The sequence below is a fragment of the Paroedura picta genome, chromosome 9 (assembly GCF_049243985.1).
Source record: "Paroedura picta isolate Pp20150507F chromosome 9, Ppicta_v3.0, whole genome shotgun sequence".
In the NCBI taxonomy this organism is placed as follows: domain Eukaryota; kingdom Metazoa; phylum Chordata; class Lepidosauria; order Squamata; family Gekkonidae; genus Paroedura; species Paroedura picta.
This window is the reverse complement of record NC_135377.1, coordinates 12,404,760-12,428,515: the sequence shown is the minus strand read 5'-3', so window position 1 is coordinate 12,428,515 and position 23,756 is coordinate 12,404,760. Positions and strand designations below refer to the sequence as shown.

Genomic DNA, 23,756 nt, shown 5'->3' with positions numbered 1-23,756 from the left:
CCCTCCTTCCTTGCTCTTGCTTGAGCTTCTGGCATGCTAACCGAGATGGGAGCTAGACTTCTGCATTCAAGCTCTCCCCACGGACCTGTGCACTTAAATGTTTCACAGCCAAGAGATAAACTTCTCATAAACAACTGCCACTGCTGTTTAAACAGACCACACAATGTATGATCCATGCCGACTTTTCCCAACACAATTAGGCCCTCTCCAGCCTTCGAGCGGGACCTTTGGTTGGGTCGCTCTCCGGACTTATATGGGAAACCTTATTTTAGCCATTATTAAGCCTGGAAAAATGAAGGGCATTTCCTGTGGAGCTCCGGGGCTTGCAGCATGAAGACACAACTGTGGAAACACCAACGCTTCCTCCTGCTTTTCCTTTTCCCCGCGCAGGTTTGGGGGTTAGACGACGACAGCCGGCCCACCACTGAGATCTGCTCAACGCACACGATTCTATCCGGACCCAAAGGTAGGTGGCCTGCGAGGGAAACACCTCTCACATAGCAGGAGATCTTAACGTGCGATTCGGGACAAATATCCCTGATTTATTATTTTTTCCGAACTGCTTTCGGGCCAGCAGGGAAGAGAGCTAAAGAAGAGCTGGCAAGCCGCTCAGCTGGCCTCTGCAGTCCAACTTGTTTAGCAGACCGATCGGCAAACTTGTTTAGCAGACATTAGAAGGCAAATCCTGTCGCTCTCGATGCTCAGAAGCTTCCCTGGCTGTTTTCCACGTATCAAAGCTCTACGGAAGATAGAAGTGCAGGGCTGGGTTGGGTGTTTACCTCTCGATAGTTGGCAGCCCTAAAGGAAACAAGGAAAGTATCTTCCCAGGCCAGGAGTGATCTCATCCAGCGATGAAGAATTCAAACAGGCACTGCTTAAATTACAATAGATCATCGAGACATTTTCTGATTTGGGCACTTCATCTCCGTGGCTGCCGAAATCATAGAGAAAAGGGAAAAGCAGTGGAGAGGCTGCTGGGCCGAAGGAGGTTCCGGTAGGGTTTCGCTTGGGTTAGGAGCATAAAACTGCGTCACTGTAACTCATGCCAAACAGAACATCTCTGAAGGGGCTTTCAGGAGACTTCTCTGTCCACCCCTCCTCCAGCTGCCTCCATTTTATTCATTTTTAATATCTCTTTGGGGAAACCAGATGGGGTGCTGGATGAACACTGATCCAATTTCCAGCGTCTTTTTTCTTTTGCAAATAGCAGCGGCGGGAGGGACCAATTTTGTTCAGGAATGGAGCACAGGGGGGACTTCCTTTTTTAAACTCTTGAGCTTTTTCTCACCCTCAAATGGACTCTTCTCACCCAGGAACAGGTATACAGACCTCACAGTGGCAATCGGCACAATTCTGAATGCTGGCAGGGGCTCATGGGAATTGTAGTCCATGGACATCTGGAGGGCCACAGTTTGACCACCCCTGCTCTTGTGGCTAAGAGCCACTGAAGAACCTCCGCTCCAGATGTTTATTCAATCCTGGTTGCTATGGCAGGAGATCTTGGTCCCTGGGCTGAGCAGAGGAAACAAAATGAGGGAGGAAAAAAAATGGTGTTGTGGCTTTATGACTTCCAGTTATGAACCCAGAAATAATGTCATGCCATCATGGAAAAGTTCTAGGAACGTCCCACCTCAGAAAGCTCCAGGGCACCACCGGTGGAAAGGGACCAGGCTGCAGTGGATGTCAAGCAGGCTTTAGCAGGGGGACAACTAGAAGGTGGCCTCCTGAAGACCACTGTTGGTGCATGGGGACATGTGGGAGGACACGGTCCTTCAGCTTCTGTGAATTCTAGGCTTCCTGAGGATCAGCTCTTTGGAGGGGTCTTTGGACATTTCTCCAGTAGATCCGGTCTGATGGTAAGAAGAAGAAGAAGAAGAAGAAGAAGAAGAAGAAGAAGAAGAAGAAGAAGAAGAAGAAGAAGAAGAAGAAGAAGAAGAAGAAGAAGAAGAAGAGTTGGTTCTTATATGCCACTTTTCCCTACCCGAAGGAGACTCAAAGCGGCTTACAGTCGCCTTCCCATTCCTCTCCCCACAACAGACACCCTGTGAGGTGGGTGAGGCTGAGAGAGCCCTGATATTACTGCTTGGCCAGAACAGCTTTATCAGTGCCGTGTCGAGCCCAAAATCACCCAGCTGGCTGCATGTGGGGGAGCGCAGAATCAAACCTGGCTTGCCAGATTAGAAGTCCACACTCCTAACCAGTACACCAAACTGGCTCTCCTAACCACTACACCAAACTGGTAAGGAGAACCAGCTCTCCACGGCATCAGCTGTTTGTTGGGCTCCAATGGAGCTGAATCGATTTCGGTAGAACTGAATCACAGGAACCCAAATTCCAGTACTGAGCCAGTGATCCGGATGGTTCATATCTACCGGAATCAATTCAGACTGAATCAAAAGTGTACTGATTTTTTTTAAGCATGCGACTTCCTAGTTACAATTTCATTTTTAGTTGTCAAGACCCCGGGCCTTGTCGTTGGCTTCGTTACTCTGCAAAGCGTCATGAACTGGTGCTAACTCAATGTGAACCCTTTGATTTATACTGTACGCTGGGGGGTAGGATCGATCGGATCTAATCTGAATTGGCCCCCAATTCCGAGTGTTCAGCCAGAAGTTATAGCTCTGATAAAGAAGTCAGAGGCTGGAATTATACTGCTTGGATTACACAAGCCTGGTCTGATGATCTCAGTGGCCCGTGGTGGCTTTAAAAGTCAATTCTCGATAGCACTACGTATAAATCTGAGCCTAATAAAAAGGATTGGCAGTATGCTTTGCTTGCTAAGAGATATTCAAGTCTGCCCCCTGGCGTTTTCAAACGATTCCTGTAGCATGTATTGTCGAAGGCTTCAACAGCCGGAATCAGAGCTGGCTTTTGGAGTTTTCTCAGGTTGTGGGGCCACAGTCTAGCAGTTTTTTTCTTCTAACATTTCACCAGCATCGGTGGCTGGCATCTTCAGAGGTCTGTGACAGCCGGAGATGCCAGCCACAGCTGCAGGCAAAACTTTAGGAGCAGAAACTACCAGAACCCAGCCTCACACCCAGCCTTACTACGTTCGCCAAGCAAGTCTACTAATGCCGTACCTGTTCTGGGACTGTTTGACCACAGTGATCCATGGGATGGTCTAGGCTGGACTTCTGTAACTCAGTCTACGCTGGCCTACCCTTGTCCTTGACCCAGGAACTCCAGCTAGCACAGAGCGCAGCCTCTAGGGTCCTCACTGGTTCATCTTGGAGGACCCATATCCAGCCTATGCTGAGGCAGCTGCACTGGTTACCAGTTATGGCCCATAGCAAGTTCAAGGTTTTAGTTCTGACCTTTAAGGCCAAACGCAGCTTGGACCCAGCCTATCTGAGGGACCACTTGTCTGCTTATGCCCCCCACAGGGCATGCCACTATGTGGGTACTAATCTGTTAGTGATCCCTAGCCCTAGAGAGATACGCCTGGCCTTGACCTGGGCCAGGACCCCAACCTTATGAAATGAGTTCCTGGGAGAGCTGAGGGCCCTGACAGAGCTGTCTATTCTGCAGAACCTGAAAAATGGAGCTCTTCTTCCAGGTCTTTGATTAAGGAAAGATTGCTTGAGATCTTTGGGCCTCCCCCAGGCTTCGCTATATCATTGACTGAACCCCTTTGTGGATGATTATGGTGGGGAAAAGGAGTTTCTTTCTGTCATCTGAAAGTTTATGGTTTTAATGGTTTAAAATCCCAGGGATTTGATGGGATTTTATCTAATCTGCCTTGAGTCCCACCAAGGAGGAAGGCAGACTATAAACGTAAACAATAATAATAAAAAAGAAAAAAAGAAAAAAAGAAAAAAAGAAAAAAAGAAAAAATAAAAAATAAAAAATAAAAAATAAAAAAATAAAAATAAAAATAGCCTATGGATTCCTGTAGGGCTGAAATAATGGCAAAGATGCACCTGTAGAAACATTCAAAACATCATTCCTTTGTTTAATGTGAGGCTATTCAGATAAAATATTATTCATTTCTTATACAAAAATATGAAGCAGTTCATTGGTCAAGTTCATTGCATTTTAACGACATGCCCTCTAACATTTTGTAGGGGAAAACAAGGTCTTGCTTGTGAAATTGCTATTTTCATCACAAAGGGTGCCCCCAAACACACTCACAGTTGTACATGTCTGATATTTCTGACCTTGAAGGACCAATGGCATGATTCAGTATAAGGCAACTTCATGTAATGGCCCCAACTTAGATACCTTTAAACAGATATGACACAAGCTCATGATGGGGGTCACCTTTGAAGACAAATGACCTCCACCATGAGCTTGTCTCATCTCAGTTTAAAGATACCTAAGATAGGGGTCATTACATGAAGCTGCCTTATACAGAGTCAAATGCACAGTGATAGTACACAATGCTCTTCAGCCTCTATTCTGCAAGCCAAATATTTTTCTCTCAACCTAAGTTACCTCAACAGACTTGTGAGGGAAATCCCTCCCTCCAACTGCCCTCAAACAGCCAGACTGGGAACCGAATCAGATTCAAGGCTCTGGTTCTTACCTTCAAAGCCCTAAACATTCTAGAACAGGGGTAGTCAAACTGCGGCCCTCCAGATGTCCATGGACTACAATTCGCTGGCAGGGGCTCATGGAAATTGTAGTCCATGGACATCTGGAGGGCCGCAGTTTGACTACCCCTGTTCTAGAACATTCTTATCTTCCCGTTATGCGCCTACCTCTCCTATTATAGGACCATCTCTCCCCACAGACATTCAAGTCTAGTGGCCAAAATCTACATAGGATCCCTAACCCTATAGAGATCATACTGGCCTCAACCAGAGCCAGGACCTTTTCGGCCCTGGCCCCAACCTGGTGGAACGCTCTGTCAAATGCACAGGGCTTGCAAGGCAGAGCTGTCCTGCCGGGCCTATGGTTGAGGCCTGATATTTGACATCTGATCTCACTGACCTCTCTGCTTCATGTGCCAAACTATAATCCTTAGGGAGGCTACACCCTGCTCCCCCCCGGGGAATAACCCTAGTCCATCTGGACACACGGTTTGCCCACAGTCTGAGTAGTCTGCTGGAAATGCCTGAAGGCCTTACCACTAAAGGCTTGCCCAGTGATGATAGGAATTTTATGGAGAATATGGGAGATTTGATGTTGAACGTTTTAACCTGAATTAGGTTTTATTTTTGTAGTTTAGGATTCCATGATTTTAAACCAGTGGTTCTGAACCTTCCTAATGCCACGACCCTTTAATACGGTTCCTCATGTTGTGGTGACCCCCGACCATAAAATTATGCAAGTGTTCTTTAACAGAAATTAAGCCAAAACTGACCAATGGCGTGAAGATCCATTGTTCATGACTGTATATAAATTGTTTTTTTCCGGGGGTTTCTCAGTTCAGTTCTGCCTCTTGTCCCACCATGCCGATCTCGCTCTTTTCCACTGCTCCAGACAGACGAACGCTCTATCTTGATCTACCCCGCAAGGCTGTTGTGTGGATGGCGCCCTCCCCTGCCAAGCTACTTGCCCTGCCGCAACCCCTGTGAAAGTGTCGTATGACCCCCAAAGGAGTCCCAACCCCCAGGCTGAGAACCACTTTTTAAAATATATAGTGACCCACCCTGAGTCTGTTGAGATAAGGCAGAAGGGCAGGCCATAAAAATAAAGTTGTTGTTGTTGTTGTTAACAAATATAACATAGGTCAGGCTGGGAGCTCATCAATCTTTCTTGTTGTGCCGGGATTAGAACCAGAAGGTTGGGTCTCCCCAGTCAAATGCCCAAGCCACTATCCTGCACTGACTCCTACAGACAGACCACTCCTGCAATGAATCCGAATGCTTTTAGGGAGGCCAAGTGATTCTTTGCCCTGCTTGCTCCGCATGATGCTCCCAGCCACCCTCCTGGATGGCAGCTGTGTTGTTGTTTTCCGCCGTATCCAAGAGGCAACTCCCCGCGCCCTCCATGAACCTTCCTCGAGGCCGTAGGGAGGTGCAGCTTTGAACACATATTGAAGCAATTTCCCAGTGGGTTCCCCACGTCAACAGGGAGCCCAAAAAGGGATTGTACGTGCTAGCTCAGAGCTGATGGGATTCTTCTCCGGCACTTCAAAGGGGTCCGAGTTGTGCTTTGCAAGTCGAATGCGACGGGAGGCAGCCTGGAAGGGGTGAATGGGAGTTTTCTCCACTGGCAATATGGTGTGCTTCAAACGTTCCCCCTTTCATTATTCTGACAAGTGTCAATTATGAACTCCTCAGCAGCCGTCGGTGCTTCAGAGCCCGGTTTCTTGTGGTCACCAGGGCTGCTTTCCTTCTTGCAGACCTAATAATTGTGCTTCTGCAATTCTCTTTTTGGAATAACCCTAGTCCAGCCGGACACACGGTTTGCCCACAGTCTGAGCAGTCTGCTGGAAATGCCTGAAGGCTTGCCCAGTGATCACTAAAGGTTTGCCCAGTGATCCTTCCGGGCATCTCAGGAATCATCCCTGCTTCTATGGAGCTTTCCTCTGTGTGTTTTCGCATCAGAATCCTGTGCCGAGTGAAGCCAAATTCTTCAGCATACCTAAATTAGGGCAATTCACACAATCTCTCTTTTTTTGTACCTCAGTTTTTCTTTTCTTTTTCTTTTTCCTTTTTTGCTAATTATGGGGAGGGGAGACAAAGAAGAGAAAGGGATCAATTCCCTCCACTTTTGAAAATTTTATTCTCCTTCCGCTTTGCTTCCCAATGGCTAGCAGGCTTAAGAAAGATGGAAGGCAAGCCTTGGATGCTTAAAAAATAAAAACCTCCCATCAAAGATCTTCTTAGGGAGGAATGGAGACAGAAAACTTCTGAGCGGGCATACATTCATAAAGAGATGGCTAAGAGGGTACAGGAGAGAGGTTCATAGAATTATGCACAGGGTTGAGAGACTGGACAAACAGAACTTTTCCTCTCTCTCTCCCTGAAAACTAGAAGTTGAGGGCAGGCAATGAAGCCGGTGGGAAGTAGATTCGGAGCAGACAGAAGGAAATACCTCTTCACACAGGGAGTGATGAACATAAATATGTATTTCATTATTATATTATTTTCAATTAAGGACATATTATAGTTATGAATGGCCAATGAAAGATATAATTGTGAAATTTTGATTTCTCATAACAGTTTTTGTGCATGTGGTGCTAGAAAACTAAAGAACCTGATTTGTAGATGGTTGGAGGTCTTTTCTAAATGTTTTCTTGTCATTGTATGTTTTTGTTTATTGGGGGAGGTGTTTTTATTATTTCTCATTGGGGGGGGTTGTTGTGGGGGTGTTGCTGGTAGCGTTTCATAGGTTTTATGTCTTTTTATTGGTGTTGTGTAAAATTTTCAATAATAGTAAAAACTAATGTTTAAAAATGTGAAATTTGCTTGTAGTGGAGGTTGTAGTTATGGCTGCAGGATAAAATAGCTTTACAAGGGGATTAGACAGATCCAGGCTCTATTTTATTTATTTGTTGGTTTGTTTGTTTTATATATTGCCCTCCCTGAAGGCTCAGAGAGGTTTACATGAAATGGGGACAATACAATTAACTCCCTTTATAGTGATGCGGTAACAACCGCAACAATAACAACAAGATAATGATAAGTGATAAACACTGTAAAACAGTAGAAACTGTTCTATGGGCAGGTGACCAAAGGTGAACCAAAGGGAACCTCCATGCCTAGGTGACCAAAGGGAACCTCCATGCCCAGAGGTTTGGAAACTGTCAGCCTCGCTGCCCCATTCTTGGACCCCCAGAGGGACTGGCTGGCCATGGTGAGACAAGAGGCTGGACCAGATGGACCACTGGCCTAATCCAGCAGGCCTCTTCTTATGTTCTAAAGAGTCAGAAACTTCTCAAAGGAAAAAAAAAAACCTCTCTTCTCTGTACTAAGAAATACCTCTGGCTTTGTGACCTTCTACCTATACTGGGACACAGAGGGAATGGCTTATTGAGTGCTTTTCAGATGTGCTAAGAAATAAGGTTTGGACTAAAATTAAGGGTCCTTATCACCCAGCCTTCCAGATAGTGCTGATCCTGATACAAGCTGGCCCCAGAAGGAGAGGGTTGCTTAGAAATATGCCCTGTTCTGTATCACCTAGAAGGATGAGTCCTGACCTGGAGACTCTGCCACGTCAGAGCTATGAGGTCAGGGCTCCACAGCTGGCCTGGAGACTTTGGGGGAGGACCAAAGGGGACCTGGAGATGACTCTGAAGGAGTGGCCTCATTGCACTGGTCCAGGCCTCAGCCTGCCCTGTAAGATAGATGTATAAAATCATATGCAACCCTCTTGCTCTGTGCACAGGTTTTCAAGACATGCATCTCTTGTGACATTTTGGTTTTGCTGAAGCTAATTTTTTTTTAAGCATTTAAAGGTTTCCCAGTGTTCTTTGGGGACCCCCCACTAGGCAAGGACTCCAGGACTGACAAAGGTAATACTGAATGTTGTGATGTATCTGCTGCAGCAACCTGCTCCATTGTCCTTAAGCACACCAAAGATGGGGCTTCTCAGCCCCCACCCTGCACTGACAAAGCAGAGAGGGATGCCTGTCCATGGGTGGGACCTGGGGACCCCCCCACCGCAGTTATACAGATGTTCTCTAGGTGAAAATACAGAAAATAGCTGGAAAAAATAGCTGCTTTGAAGGGTGGACTCTATAGCATTAGACCCCATTGGGGTCTCTCCCCACCCCAAATCCCGCCTAGGCTCCAGTCCCAAAGCCTCCAGGTATTTCCCAACCCAGAGCTGGCAACCCTGTGCAGAGAAGCAACTACGACTGCAGTCACTAGAGGGCAGCAGGACCCAAAGTTTGGTCCCTCTTTCCAGTGTGAAATATCCGAGAGGCTATTTTTCCACAGACAAAATCAGCTATTCATTTTTCTGTAAAGAGCTCATCCTCTTTAGTTTCCAGCTTCAACAAACCAGATGTCTGTGGGGAGGGGCACTGCCAGCGCTGTTCCATTCTGTGTATCCTGTTCCCATGGTGGCTTGATTGCAAATTGTGGAAGATATGGGGGATCATTCTGCTGTTTTAGGGGGTTCTGGGTTTTAGGGGTTTTTAGCATGAGGGATTGTGATTTATTTTACTGGGGTTTATTTCCGCTTTGTGTAAACCGCCACGAGTCCCCGGAGAGTGGCAGGATAAAAATCTAAGAAATAAATAAATAAAAATAAAATACATAACATGGCTACCTTTTGTGTTTGTTTTCCAAGGAGATGAAGGTGAAAAAGGAGATCCCGGAGAAATGGGAAGGCAAGGAAAAGTTGGTCCAACAGGCCCTAAAGGTCGGGGTATTCACATGACTCTTTGTTGTGCTGCTCTGTTCAGTATGTGCTGTTGCTTACTTGTCATGCCTTTGGGTGCATCAAGGGTTACTTGGGATGCCTTTGGGTGCATCAAGGGTTACTTGGGATGCCTTTGGGTGCATCAAGGGTTACTTGGGATGCTGTTGGGCGCATCAAGGGTTACTTGGGATGCCTTTGGGTGCATCAAGGGTTACTTGGGATGCCTTTGGGTGCATCAAGGTTTACTTGGAATGCCGTTGGGTGCATCAAGGGTTACTTGGGATGCCGTTGGGTGCATCAAGGGTTACTTGGGATGCCTTTGGGTGCATCAAGGGTTACTTGGGATGCCGTTGGGTGCATCAAGGGTTACTTGGGATGCTGTTGGGTGCATCAAGGGTTACTTGGGATGCCGTTGGGTGCATAAAGGGTTACTTGGGATGCTTTTGGGTGCATCAAGGGTTACTTGGGATGCCTTTGGGTGCATAAAATGGAGGGGAGGAGAACAACGGATGCGGCTACAGGCCCTCCATGGAGAGAAAGGCAGGGCTGGAGTGAAATGAAACGGAATAAATAGATGTGTTAATTAAAGTGGGGCAAAAGAGCAATGGGCGTGGAATAGTGTATGGGTTAAGAGGCCCTTTAAAGATTCAGCTAGCTTAATGGCCTGTTGAAAACAGAGTTATGCAGGTTAGCTGTGCCTCTCAGGGCAAAACTCCCCCACAACAACCCTTAGTGCTGCCTTACGTGTGCCGGTAATGGCTGTACATATCCTGACCATGTATTTGCCGAGGCCTAAATGCCTCAAGCTTTAGATCAATGAGGTCGGATGGCTAAATGCATTCGTTGCCACGGCGGCAGTAAAGAATGCTCCGATTTGACATTGCTTCGCAGTACAAAGCCGGGAGGGGGCATTAATGGATGACCTGCCACGTGTGTTTATTGGAGAATCGCGACATGGATGGAAAACCCGATACAATTAGGACCGTTCAGTCTGGCTGGCTGATTTGCAGCATGAAGTGATCCTGAAGCAAGAGGACGAGCGTTTGTCCCATGTTTTGCAAAATGTATATGGGTCAAAGCTGGACATTGCCAAAGACCAGGAGGGATGCTAATGAAAGTGGCAGTCTTCTGTGTAGGGCCTAGTCTGCACACACGAGATAATGCACTTTCAATGCACTTTAGAAGTAGATTTTTCTGTTCTGCACAGGAAAATCCAGCCGCGAAAGCACATTGAAAGAGCATTATCTATTGTATGCAGACTAGGCCTAGGTCTCCCTCTTCCTGCTGGGGTACACAGGTTTGTGTCAGACTACAGCCCCAGAGACTCAGATTCAAGCCCCCTCTCAGCCAGCCGGCCAGCATGTCCCTCTTTCCCTCTCACACTCTCTCTCTGCCTAAACCACCTCGCAAGGTTGCTGAGAGGTCACAAAGGCAGAATCATGGGTGCAACCCCAAGATCTGTGGAGAAAGGAAAGACAGAATCTAGATAAATAGATACACATTTGTGGATGTCATTTCACATTCGATGCAATGCGTGAATTTTGCCAGTATTTGAAGGACCTGGGTCCAGTCATGCCTAAAATTCTGAGCTGACACTTAAGCCACATCCCAAAACTTATTAAATAGTATAGATACAATTTAATGGTATACAATTTTTTGTACTTTGCATTCCTGCTTAGGCTAGATTCCATCCCTGATATTAGAAGGACACATAATGTAAAGGTCAGTCCATACTTATCATGGACAGATAGTTTTCCTGGATGCTTTAGGAAGATCCTGAACTGAGCAGGGGTTTTGGATGGGATAGTCTGATTGGCCCCTTCCAGCTCTAGAATTCTAGTTCTCAAAATACGCTCAAGCTGTAGTGACCAGGAAACAGAACCTTGGATGTATAGATCTGGAGGGTGCAGTTTTGCAGACAGAAGCAAGGTGCTTGCTTGTTGGTATTTTTTAAAAAATTATAAATATAATTTTAAATAGTATATTTTAATAGCATATTATTGGAGGGATAGGATATGCATGAATGAATTGTTCTAAATTGAGGAGCGCAAAGGATATGAGTGGCAGGTGTAGTGGTTACAGTGTCAATCTATGATCTGGGTTCAATTCCCTCTGTCATGGAAGCTCGATTGGTGAGTTTGTGCTGCTCCTTCTCTAGCCGCCCCACCTACCTCACAGGGTTGTTGTTGTGAGGATAAAGTGAAGGAGAGGAGAATGATGGTATAAGCTGGGGAGAAAAGCAGGGCATAAATATCCAAGTGTCTAAATGGATACAAATAAAAAGACATATTTGATTCCTAAGTAACAAGTATAGCCCAGGGGTAGTCAAACTGCGGCCCTCCAGATGTCCATGGACTACAATTCCCAGGAGCCCCTGCCAGCGAATGCTGTCAGGGGCTCCTGGGAATTGTAGTCCATGGACATCTGGAGGGCCGCAGTTTGACTACCCCTGGTATAGCCCCACAAGTATGGAAGGTAAATGTCTGGAATATTAAGCTCACAATTACAACAGTACAGTAAAAATCATTTTAAAAAAATCATAAAACAAGCCATAAAAACCCACAACACAAAAACAAACCAAGTCATAAAACCAGCATCAAACAATCAGTCCTTAGCTTAGAAGCAAATAATAAAAAGAGCCAGAAAAGAAGGAGCTGTTCAGCTAGAAGCTTGGGTAAAGAGAAATATGTTGGCATAGTGCTGAAAGAAGCCTGAGGTAGGTTCCAGGCAAGCCGCAAACAGAGAAGCATTCCAAAGGTGAGGTGCCACCATTCAAACAGCGAGCCATAGAGAATGGGTTTCAAATTGGTCAGAAGCTAAACTTAGCCTCGAGTAAAAGCTAAAGGCCAACCAAGGGGTTCCCCCTCCAGCAAAACATCTGAAGAGTTCTGCGGGGAGGCAAGAGTTTGTGTAGGAATCGTGAGATTTCTTACAGGGGATTGCTAGAAGCAGACAAATATCACAGGAAGTGGACAGAAATTTTTATCGAGGGAGGAAAAAGAGAGAAAGAATTGGGTGGCAGAAGCTATTTCCAAAAGGGGTCATTAAAGAAGGACATCAGGTTGGGTGGGGGATCTTGTGTGTGAACTAGGGAGGCTGTTATTGATTCAAATTTTGTGAGACTTTTGGTTTAGAATCATAGAATCATAGTGTTGGAAGGGGCCATACAGGCCATCTAGTCCAACCCCCTGCTCAACGCAGGATCAGCCCAAAGCATCCTAAAGCAGTTTGAATGTTTTCTTGCTACCTGTGGCGGAAGACTGCCTTGGGTCGTGGTCTAGGTTGACCAAGGCGGGATAAAAATGCTTTAATAAATAAATAGGTCAGACCCATCTCCCTCAGTCCCTTTCTAGCCTGGCCCTGAGTGGTTTGGTTCTCAATGACAAAGATCAGTTGAGTGTCTCTGTGTGAGTCCCCCCTCAGGGGAAAGCGGTATATAAATATAATTAATAAATAAACGAACATACACGGCAGCCCCCCACCCCAGGTTCTTTGTCTATTCAAATAATCCTCTTCCCCCACAACAAGGCCATTTATAGAAATGCTTACTAACCCTTCAAATAAACAGATGGCACATCCTGTTTATTCCAGCTTAATCGATCCTTCAAGGGGGTCTTGGATTAATTCTGCCACATTCTTATTTCTGAGTGGCTCTCCGAAAACTTTCTTTCTCCCTTTTTTGGGGGAAAAAATCACCCAAAGAATACAGCACCTCGGGGCGCCTCAGCTGGGAACTTCAGTTAGACAAACAAGCTTTGAAATTTCGGGCTGTTGCTTCTGCAGCAACTGGACCCCAGGATCATCTGCCCCCCAGCAGTCACGGTCCCCCCCCCCCCGGTGGCAGCAAATCAAAGACCGTGCCTCTTCAAAGGGAATCCCATCTGTTTGATGGAGCTGTCAAAGCAGATGTGAAGAGAACCACAAGGCTGGGAAGAAGAGCCTGAATCCTTTCAACTTGAGATATACGGACAGCCTTCTCTGGACCGCTGGAAGAAAGCACCTGCGGGACGCTTATGCTTTTAAAGCAATGTCCCTCTCCCCCATTTGTCCCCCTTTGCAGCACTCCTTGGCTGTGCATGACGATCAGGTACGCAGCAGCTGAAAGCCCTTCGATTGCTGCAACAGGTGGGTTTCTCTTGGCCTGTTGGATTTCTGCCTGCCAGCCTCCTTTAAAGAAACGTCAGATGTCCCAGGTTGGGTGGGGGGAAATGCTAAACCTACTCAGGGATAGCCAATTAGACTTCCCTGGGTCAGCTCCAAACATTCCTGGAATGTCCCAGGTGGACTACCTGAAGAAACTGAAATACTTTTGTGCAGATCAAGGTTATACTCTGTGAAAAGGATCCAACAGCTATGGTAAAAGTAGCCAAGGTTTTTTTCGGCAATTTTTCGGCAATTTGGAGAGACAATCTATATTTCATGGAAGCTGTGATTGTTTAAAACTAATGTTCTGTGTTTGCTGATTCTGTTTGTGCCAGGGAAAATCCTCTCTGATCTCACCCCCAAATCTCCAGGACTCTCCCAACCTAGAGTCAGCAGCCCTACCACATACAAATGGGCCTTGTTAGGAAGAAGAAGAAGAGTTGGTTCTTATATGCCGCTTTTCTCTACCCGAAGGAGGCTCAAAGTGCCTTCCCTTTCCTCTCCCCACAACATGTTGCTAGGCAGGCACATATTGAGCAAATGATCTTTTCAGCAAGTTCCCACATAACGATCACAATCTGTCCTTGCCCCCAAATGCTATGATGTGGCCTCTTTGGTTCTTGAATCTTGGCTGTGTTAATTTTTTTCTTGAGAAATGGTAGTCCAAGATTGGGTGTTTTGGCAAACGATAGCCTAAGAAAGTCTTGATGTAACAAAATGGTCTCTTGGAAATGAACAAAGCGTGACTTCTCCCATGTTTTGACTTTCCAGGAAGCAAAGGAGTCTTTGGGGACACAGGTGACCAGGGAGTGATGGGTAAAATTGGACCAATCGGCAGAAAAGGTACATCCACTTTCTTGGTAATATATTTAATTTACTTAGATACAGGAAAGTGATCAAAGTACTGTGTTTGTTTGCTTGTTTGTTTTTTTAATACTTATAGGCCACCACTCCTGGCCTTCCAGCTCGCGGCAACAAATAAAACGCAATACAAGTATAAAATACATAAAACCATACAATTCCTCAAGCCCAGCAAGCTAGTCATAAGCCAAAAACCCCACCCTGCTTCCCCCAATCTGTCCAATCTCCAGGGATGATGTTACCAATAACAGACACGGGAGGAGGGACGAGGCCTTCTGTCAGCCCAGCCTCAACAAAATGCCTGGTGGAAAAGCTCCATCTTGCAGGTCCAGCAGAACTATGTTATTCTGCACAATATGGATGCCTTTTACTGCCACTGCAAAAAGTGTTAGAAAAGAGCAAGAGTCTAGTAGCACCTTGAAGACTAACAACATTCATAGCAAAGTATGAGCTTTCTTGAGTCACTGCTCATTTCTATCCAGTAGTGGAAAGGGCTGCTGATACCTTAAAAGTATCTGAAGAAGTGAATAGTGACTCACCAAAGTTCATACCCTCCTACAAATTTTGTTAGTCTTTAAGGTGGACTCTTGTTCTTTTCTATTGCTACAGACTGATGGACACAGCGACCCATCTTGATCTGTTTGCAAAAATTATTGCAATTTTAAAGGGACGCTTTAGGATATTTTGCATGCACTTTAATCTGGGATGCACCCACTATAAATGAAGAAGTAGTAGTGTTGGTTTTTATATGCCGCTTTTCTCTACTCAAAGGAGTCCCAAAGCGGCTTACAATCGCCTTCCCACAACAGACACCCTGTGAGGGAGGTGAGGCTGCTGATATTACTGAAGGAAAAGAAGAGTTGGTACTTATATGCCAATTTTCTTTGCCCGATGGAGGCTGAGAGAGTCCTGATATTACTGCTCAGTCAGAACAGCACTATCAGGGCTGTGATGAGCCCAAGGTCACTCAGCTGGCTGCATGTGGAGGAAGAGCGGGGAATCAAACCCATCTCGCCAGATTAGAAATCGATGCTCCTAACCACAACACCAAGCTGAGAAAAAGGAAGCAGAAAAGGCAAATTTTCTGATAGAAGATATAGAGGAGATCCAAGATAAACAACTGTTTTTTTTTTAATGCTGAGTTCACAGAAGCTTCAACACAGCTTCTGCAAAAGTCAGTTCTGTTTTCAGATGGGTTGCCTTGTTGGTTTGAGGCAGTAGGATAAAGTTTGAGTCCAGAGGCAACTTTAAGACCAACAAAGTTTAATTCTGGGTATGAGCTTTTGTGTGCCTACACACTTCCTCAGAATGCACATGAAAGTGCATACCCAGAATTAAACTTTTGTTGGTGCCACTGGAATCAAACTTTGTATCAGTTCTATCTTTTGGCCACTAGGTGGAAACAAAAGTACAAGAGACAGAACTGAGTTCTCAAAAATATTGCATATTTTTTACAAATTATGTAAAATCAGTGTGGTATAGTGCCAAAAAGTGTTGGACTTGTAACACAGAGACCCTTGATTGAATTCCCCACTGGGTAATCATCAACCAAGCACACTCTCTCAGCCTAACCTACCTTGCAGGGTTGTTGTGAAGACAAAATGGAGGAGAGGAGAACAGTCTAAGCCCATTTAAAAGAGAAGAAGAGCAGGATTTTTTTGTGTCCTGCTTTTCACTACTCAAAAGATCCTTAAAGCAGCTTCCAATTGCCTCCTCTCCTGACAACAGACACCCTGTGAGGTAGGTGAGGCTGAAGGATGCTGAAAGAACTTGCCCAAGATCAGCTGTGAGAGTTCTAAGAGAACTGGGACGGGCCCAAGGTCACCCAGATGACTGCATGTGGAATCGAAGCGAGGAATCAAATCCAGCTTGCCAGATCAAGAGCCTGCAGCTCTTATCTATTACTCCAAGCTTTCTGCCCCACTGGGGAGAAACACAGGGTACAAATAACATTAAGTAAGGACCTAAGAGAGCTTCTTGTGGCGCAGAGTGGTAAGGCAGCCGTCTGAAAGCTTTGCCCATGAGGCTGGGAGTTCAATCCCAGCAGCCGGCTCAAGGTTGACTCAGCCTTCCATCCTTCCGAGGTCGGTAAAATGAGTACCCAGCTTGCTGGGGGGTAAACGGTAATGACTGGGGAAGGCACTGGCAAACCACCCCGTATTGAGTCTGCCATGAAAACGCTAGAGGGCGTCACCCCAAAGGTCAGACATGACTCGGTGCTTGCACAGGGGATACCTTTACCTTTACCTAAGGACCTAAGAAGTAAATATTTCTTAGCAACAAAATCATGAGATGGCTTAACCAGAATCAAATGTAAGCAGAATGATGAAAGACACTGTTAAAAAAAAGCCCAGTACCCACAAAATAAAACAGGTATGTCCCTCACAGGCAAAAATGGCCTTCACTTAAAAAAACATGCACAACGCTACTATCAGTTTGCAACTCGCCTGTGCAGGAAGGAAGGACTAGCAGGCTCCTTCTGACCATGAAGCCTCTGTCCTTTTAATGGGTCAGCGATCCAAGCATGTACCAGAAGGGAAGCCCCTCCTGCAGCCTTCTGCATCGTTCAGGGAAGGAACAGATAGCGCTCTGGAGAGGACAGTGTGTTTGTCTGTGGGTACCTGCTGAAGTCTGGAAAAAATTCTTCTTCTTCTTCTTCTTTCAGGCGACAAAGGATTGAAGGGTTTCTCCGGCACTTCTGGAGTAAAGGGCAAAGCAGGTACAATGTTGGCTTCCTCAATCGTTTGCCCTCTTCGTTGCAGGGTGTCCCCCTTCTGCAGTGCCCAGCAGGCAACTGGGTTGCCCTGGACACAGTGCTCAGAAAGGGAAGGGGGTGATCCACTTTAGAGGATCATGGCAACTTCAAATGCAAAGCACGGGATGAAGAGGCAACCAAAGGGTCTCTTGGCCCATCCAGTCTTGCCACACGAGGCAAGCTCAGTCTGTCTGTATTAACTATGGTAAGTTCCACTAGGCCCAGTTGGGCTGAGCCTTCTGTCCCAAATAGGGTGGCAAGTTGCCAGTTCCGGGTTGGGAAGTTCCTGTAGATTTGAGGGTGGAGCCTGGGGAGGGCGGGGTTTAGGGAGGGGGACTCAGTGGGGTCCCACGTATCTGAGGGACTGCCTGTCGCCCTGTGTACCCTGCAGGGATTTGCACTCTGCGGGTGTCAACTTTTTGGTTGTTCCTGGCCTGAGTGAAGCAAACCTGGTCTTGACCAGGGCCTTTTCAGTCCTGGCCCCTACCTGGTACAATGAGCTCCCGGAAGAGCTGTTGGCTTTCCGCAGGGCCTTTAAGATGGAGCTCTTCCACCAGGTCTATGGTTGAGCCCAGTGCGGGGGTAAGATCTGTCACCCCCCTCCACACACACCTAGGAAGTCATGTCATTGGCTCAGAATACCATGGGTGGAAAGTGCTTGACATAGCCCTCTGCCACCCCTGTGGCAGGTGTGCCATTTTGGGGGAAGGTATGATCCAACATGGCTCTTCTTGTATTCTTATGGATTCTCCAGTTACTGAATATGTGCCGTCAGGCACAGAATCACATACAAATGTGTATGTATATCATGTATGGCAGTGGTCCCCAACCTGCGGGCCGCGGCCCGGCGCCGGGCCGTGAAGGCCATGGCGCCGTGCCGCAGCTCCCTCTCCCCGCACCCCCCCCGCAGTAAAAAACTTCCCAGGCCGCAAGCTTGCGGCCCGGGAAGCTACTTACTGCGGGAGGGCGGGAAGAGGGAATCAGGGCCGGGCTGTGCCCACGCGGCCCGATCCGCGGGCGTGGCTCGCGGGCGCGGGCCGATCCGCGGGCGCGGCTTCCGGGCGCGGCCCGATCAGTGGGCGTGGCTTCCGGGCGCGGCCTGATCCGCGGGCGCGGCTCGCGGGCGGGCCGGGCGCAGCTCAATGCGCGGACGTGGCCCGCGGGCACGGCCAGAAGCGTGGGCGTGCCCTGCGCGGTCCCCGTGGGCGCGGCCCGATGCCCTTCCGGTCCCCAGCCTAATAAAGGTTGGGGACCACTGATGTATGGGATTCAGCTAGAATCAAGGATGGAAACACACGAAACTGCCTTAGACAGAGTACTTAGAACTCTAATGGTTTCAGAGAACAGCCATATTGGTCTGTAGTGCAATAGTTTGGTGTAGTGGTTAGGAGTGTGGACTTCTAATCTGGCATGCCAGGTTCGATTCTGCGCTCCCCCACATGCAACCAGCTGGGTGACCTTGGGCTCGCCATGGCACTGATAAAACTGTTCTGATCGAGCAGTGATATCAGGGCTCTCTCAGCCTCACCCACCCCACAGGGTGTCTGTTGTGGGGAGAGGAAAGGGAAGGCGACTGTAAGCCGCTTTGAGCCTCCTTTGGGTAGGGAAAAGCGGCATATAAGAACCAACTCTTCTTCTTCTTCTAGTTAGATGCCAGTAGCACCTCAACATCAACAAAGCTTTGACACTCAACCAGGGTTTCATGAAACTCTGGGGTTTCTGGAAGGCCCCGAAAGGGTTTCCCAAATGGGTGGGAGTTAGTTAATTTTTATATATTTCTTAATTTGTTAAACATTTATCGAGTGATACGACTATGTATGGTCATGTTGACCTGCCCTCACCTCCCAAATGGCCAATGATAGGCCTGGAGGAGGTGGGAAGGGGAGGGGCCCTGGGTGGGCGTGTTCACAGCTCTGCTTCCCAATCATATTCTGCATGATCACACCACTTCTGGAATTTCTGGAAGCCTGAAGAATGTTTTGGGGGTTTCTCAATGGTAAAAATGTTGAGAAAGGCGGGCTTATATCCTGAAAATCTTGTTGGTCTCTGACTTTAACTGTATAATTCTAACTCTACAACATTTCAGATTTCCAAGAAGTCAACTGTTAGCCGAATTTAATAGTGGTATTTACAAACAGATTCCCGGATTAAATTCTCTTTCTGTCTTCCTAAAGCACTAAGCTTAAAAATAAACTCTGCTTTTAATAGGGCCTTAATCATCCCAAAATACATATTTACCCTCTCGCTAAAGAGGAGTAAATCCTATGCAAACAAAGGATTTTGCCCAACTCTGATCCTTTCCTTCAACCGGGGGATTTACAAGAGGTCCACAATACAGGAGGCAGGTTTTGCCAGAGCCAACCAGAATGTAGAGCCAGGTCACATGACTGCAAAGACAAGCTCCTGCCAGCTCCATGTGAAGCTCACTGACAACGCTGCAGTTGCATGTGTCAGCAAATTTGCCATAAGCACACATCACTCTATGTTCAGCTCTGAGCACTTTTAATAGCGATGTACTGAGGTCCAAAATAGACGTGATGCTGGCTGAGTGATTGTGATCGAACTAGCCCTTCTGCACGGTTATGGACACAAATGCCATCAAGTCACAACGAACTTACGGTGACAACTGCAAGGAGCTTTCAAGACCCATGAGGATCAGAGACGTTTTGCTGTTGCCTTCCTCTGTGGAGTCTTCCTTCGTTTTCTCCTATCCAAGTACAGATCCTGCTTAGCCACTGGGATCTGGGCTATACCGTGCTTCCTTGCCTCCTCTTCTGCATGGTTATTAGCCCCGAAATTTTTGGCACACAGGAAGCCAAAGAGCACTAAATGCGAGTGTGATTAAGATGGAGGAGAAAAACTGAGCAAGATTTCATCCAAATCTAGGCCTCACTGGGTGATCTAAATGGGCCTCTTTGAGTATTAGTTTAATTTGCCCAGCACCTTTATAGCCAGCGTGGTGTGGCAATGAAGAGCAGCAAACTCTAATCTAGAGAACTGGGTTTGATTCTCCGCTCTTCCACATGCAGCCAGCTGGGTGACCTTGGGCTAGCCACAGTTCTCTTTGAGCTGTTCTCACAGAGCAGTTCTCTTAGAGCTCTCTCAGACCCACCTACTTCATAGTGCGTCTGTCATGAGGAGAGGAAGGGAAAGGTGCTTGTAAGCTGTACGGATCTCCCTCCTCTCCTCTCTGTTTCCCTTTGTTCTTGGCTCTACTTGCAGATATTCCCAACCCTACAGGCCAGATGTATGATGACTGGGGCGAGGGTTTGTTAATTGCTGGTAGTTCATTGTTAATTTTAGTATTTTTATGCTGTTTTAATTGTTTTGTTTTATTGATGGTTTTATTCCACTGTTGTGAACCGACCTGAGCCACTTCATGGAGAGGGATGGTATACTTTGGAGGAGGAGGAGGATAATGATGATGATGATGATGATGATGATGATGGTGATGATGATGATGATGATGATGATGATGTGGGACTCATTCAGGTAGTGAAAAGTGGGGTATAAAAATCCAGCTCTTCTTCTTCTTCAACTATGTGAGCAAAAGATGGCAGCTATGATTTCACAAACCTCTTAACATATTTGTTGTTGTTGGGTGCGAAGTCGTGTCCAACCCATTGCGACCCTATGGACAACATATATCATTACCCTAATTGACCTCCTTTATGTGATACAGTTTAATTTAATTTTAAGCAGCTTTGTACATTCTATGCCCCACCAAAGTCAACGTTTATCTTACCCATATCGTGTTAGGCGCAGTCTGTGATTGCGGGAGGTACCGCAAAGTTGTCGGACAACTGGATATTACCGTCGCTCGACTCAAGTCATCCATGAAATTTGTTAAAAATGGTACGTTGTGCATCCTGTTTCCTAAATTACCTTTCCTTTCTACTGCGCTTGTCTTCTGCCACAATGTGGACCATAATGTAATTTCACAAGATCTGCTTTCTGAAGATCGAAGCCCATAACGTTTGGGACGTAATGATTCTGTCACCTGCAGAAGACGGCCAGGGCTCCGTCTGAGGTGGTATGTTAATTTCCGAGCACTGGTCAGAAAAGGGAGAAATTGGGAAGAAAAATGCATCAGCTGTAAGCAGAAAGAGGACAAATGGTAATTTTATGAGTACACTGCAATCCGAAGCGAAATGACACACTTCTAAGCACATTAGACTTAGAAGGGCAAAACTCTGCTTACAGTTTGATACTTTGGTTCCATCCAAATGTCATTAGGTATTATGCTACCAGTGCTTTTGTTGTTGTCATTTTTAAGACTAAGTAATCCAAAGAACATAAGAAGAGCTGGATCAGTCTAAAAGGTCCACCTAGTCCAGTATCCTGCCTCACACAGGAAGATGTCAGAAGAGCCCTACTGGATCAGATCAATGGTCCAGCATTGTGTCTCACTCAGTGGCCAACCAGTTCCTCTGGACAGCCAACAAAAGGGCATAGAGGCTGAGGCCTTCCCCTGATGTTGTCCCCTGACTCTTGGACTGAGAAGTTTGGTGCCTCTGAATGTGAAGGTTCCTCTCAGTCACCATGGCAAGTAGCCATTGATAGTCCTACCCGCCATAAATCCAATTGCTTTTTAAAGCTGTTCATTCCTGTGGCTACCACACTACACTCTCTGGCAGCGAATTCCACTTTTTAATCACTCTTTGTGTAAAGTAGCCTTTCCCTTTGTTTGTCTTGAACCTTCTGCCCCATCAGTTTAATGGGAGGCCTCAAGTTCTAGTATTTCGGGAGGGGGAGAAAAATGTCTCTTTGTCAACTCTCACCACCTCATGCATAATTTTATAAACCACTATCCTGTCCCCCCTTTGTCTTCTCTTTTCTAAATAGGAAAGTAACAGACACTTCAGCCTTTCCTCAGAGAGAATTTGCTGCAGTCCCCTTACCACCTTGGTTGCCCTCTTTGGTCATTTTATACAGTTTTTTTTTCAGTTTTTTCAGTCATATATAAGATTGCATTAATTTCCATCAGTTTCCCCCTCAGAGTTTAGGGAAGGGGTAGTCAACCTGTGGTCCTCCAGATGTCAGTGGACTACAATTCCCATGAGCCCCTGCCAGCAAACGCTGGCAGGGGCTCATGGGAATTGTAGTCCACTGACATCTGGAGGACCACAGGTTGACTACCCCTGGTTTAGGCGATCTCTGATAAAAGGGGCTGGCACATCGAACTTCTAAGCACCACTACCACCACAAGAAAAATCAGGAAAGTCTGAGGGACTTGGTCTTGGGAATGTTCAGCCTGGAGAAGAGGAGGTTGAGAGGGGACATTATTGCTGTCAGACTAGACAGCCTGCATGACCCCTTCCAACTCTATGGTTCTGTGATTCTACAAAATGGCCTGAGTTTTGTTATTGTTGATAGCAGCCATTCCCAAATGAGTGCATGACGGTCTCTCCCCCTATGCTCCGCCACAACAGGGGACTTCCCCAGAGAGCCTATTTGTTGATATTTTAGAAAACTTATCCTATCTCTTTCCCAAGTCTTGGCAGGAATCCGGGAAACCGAAGAGAAATATTACTACATCGTGCAAGAGGAGAAGAGCTACAAAGAGGCTCTCACGCACTGCCGGATCCGAGATGGGATCCTGGCGATGCCGAAGGACGAGGCCGCCAACGCGGTGATCTCCGATTACATCTCCAAGAGCGGCCTTTTCCGAGTCTTCATCGGAGTGAACGACCTGGACCGAGAGGGCCATTTCATGTATGCGGACTGTACTCCACTGCAGAACTACAGCAACTGGAAGGAAGGGGAGCCCGATGATACCTCCGGACAGGAAGACTGCGTGGAAATGCTCAGCACGGGCAAGTGGAACGACACGGAATGCCACCTGACTATGTTCTTCGTCTGCGAATTCCCCAAGAAGAGAAAATAGGCCTCCGCAGGTGACTCTGCATTGATTAGCTCTAGAGTCAAGAGCAGGGAGTTGACTTCATCATAGCAGTATAATTGCATGCTACAATCCTAAGCCATATGACTTGTCTATGAATAAAAGTTTTAGTGGCACAGCCAAAGTCCTCTCCCGTGCAATTTGTGCCGAGTCCCTGAATGAAGTGGCTTTCAGCTTCTAGTCCTCATTGTTGACTCTCCCTTTATCTCTCCTTCCATCTTTGGTCTGCACAGTCTCTTTTAGAATCGTCACAAACCTGGGCATATACAACCACTTACAAATGCACTGAGGCCACTATCAAAAGCGACTTAAGGTGACCCTCGTAGGGTTTTCAGGGCAAGAGGTGTTCAGAGGTGGTTTGCCACTTCCTGGCTCCATGTCAGGACCCTAGTAGTCCCTGGAGGTCTTCCATGCAAATACTAGCCAGAGTGCATCCTGCTTAGCTTCCAAGATCTGATGAGAAAGGGCTATCTTGGGCTACCCAAGCCTGGCAGCAATCTTCAGAATACTTGCAGTTGGCTTCCAGAAGAAGAAGAAGAAGAAGAAGAAGAAGAAGAAGAAGAAGAAGAAGAAGAAGAAGAAGAAGAAGAAGAAGAAGAAGAAGAAGAAGAAGAAGAAGAGTTGGTTCTTATATGCAGCTTTTCTCTACCCGAAGGAGTTTCAAAGCGGCTTGCAGTCGCCTTTTCTCTCCCCACAACAGACACCCTGTGAAGTGGGTGAGGTTGAGAGAGCCCTGATATCACTGCTCGGTCAGAACAGTTTTAGTAGGGTAATGCTAATACTTTCAGTATTTGACGTGCCTTAACTTGTATGAAATCTACAGGATAGCACCGTCCA

The 23,756-nt window shown here is 46.7% G+C and overlaps 1 protein-coding gene across 2 annotated transcripts; it reads left to right on the top strand.

Annotated features, from left to right (window-relative positions):
* The first annotated feature begins 223 nt into the window (after positions 1-223).
* Positions 224-23,043, top strand: COLEC10 (collectin subfamily member 10). Of its 2 annotated transcripts, XM_077351609.1 has the most exons (6): positions 236-466; positions 9,187-9,258; positions 14,173-14,244; positions 16,928-16,981; positions 20,777-20,872; positions 22,513-23,043. In XM_077351609.1, exons 1-6 carry the CDS (start codon positions 331-333, stop codon positions 22,902-22,904), a joined length of 822 nt encoding a protein of 273 aa, XP_077207724.1. In that variant the 5' UTR covers positions 236-330; the 3' UTR covers positions 22,905-23,043. The 2 variants fall into 2 exon arrangements, with proteins under 2 accessions (XP_077207725.1, XP_077207724.1); XM_077351610.1 differs by lacking the exon at positions 9,187-9,258 and having other exon boundaries at positions 224-466.
* Positions 23,044-23,756: the final 713 nt, after the last annotated feature.

Coding starts and splice junctions, on each gene's coding strand:
- COLEC10 (XM_077351609.1), top strand. CDS start 331: ATGAAGACACAACTGTGGAAACACCAACGCTTCCTCCTGCTTTTCCTT. Junction 16,982..20,776: donor TGGAGTAAAGGGCAAAGCAG/GTACAATGTTGG, acceptor ATATCGTGTTAG/GCGCAGTCTGTGATTGCGGG. Junction 20,873..22,512: donor CATGAAATTTGTTAAAAATG/GTACGTTGTGCA, acceptor CTCTTTCCCAAG/TCTTGGCAGGAATCCGGGAA.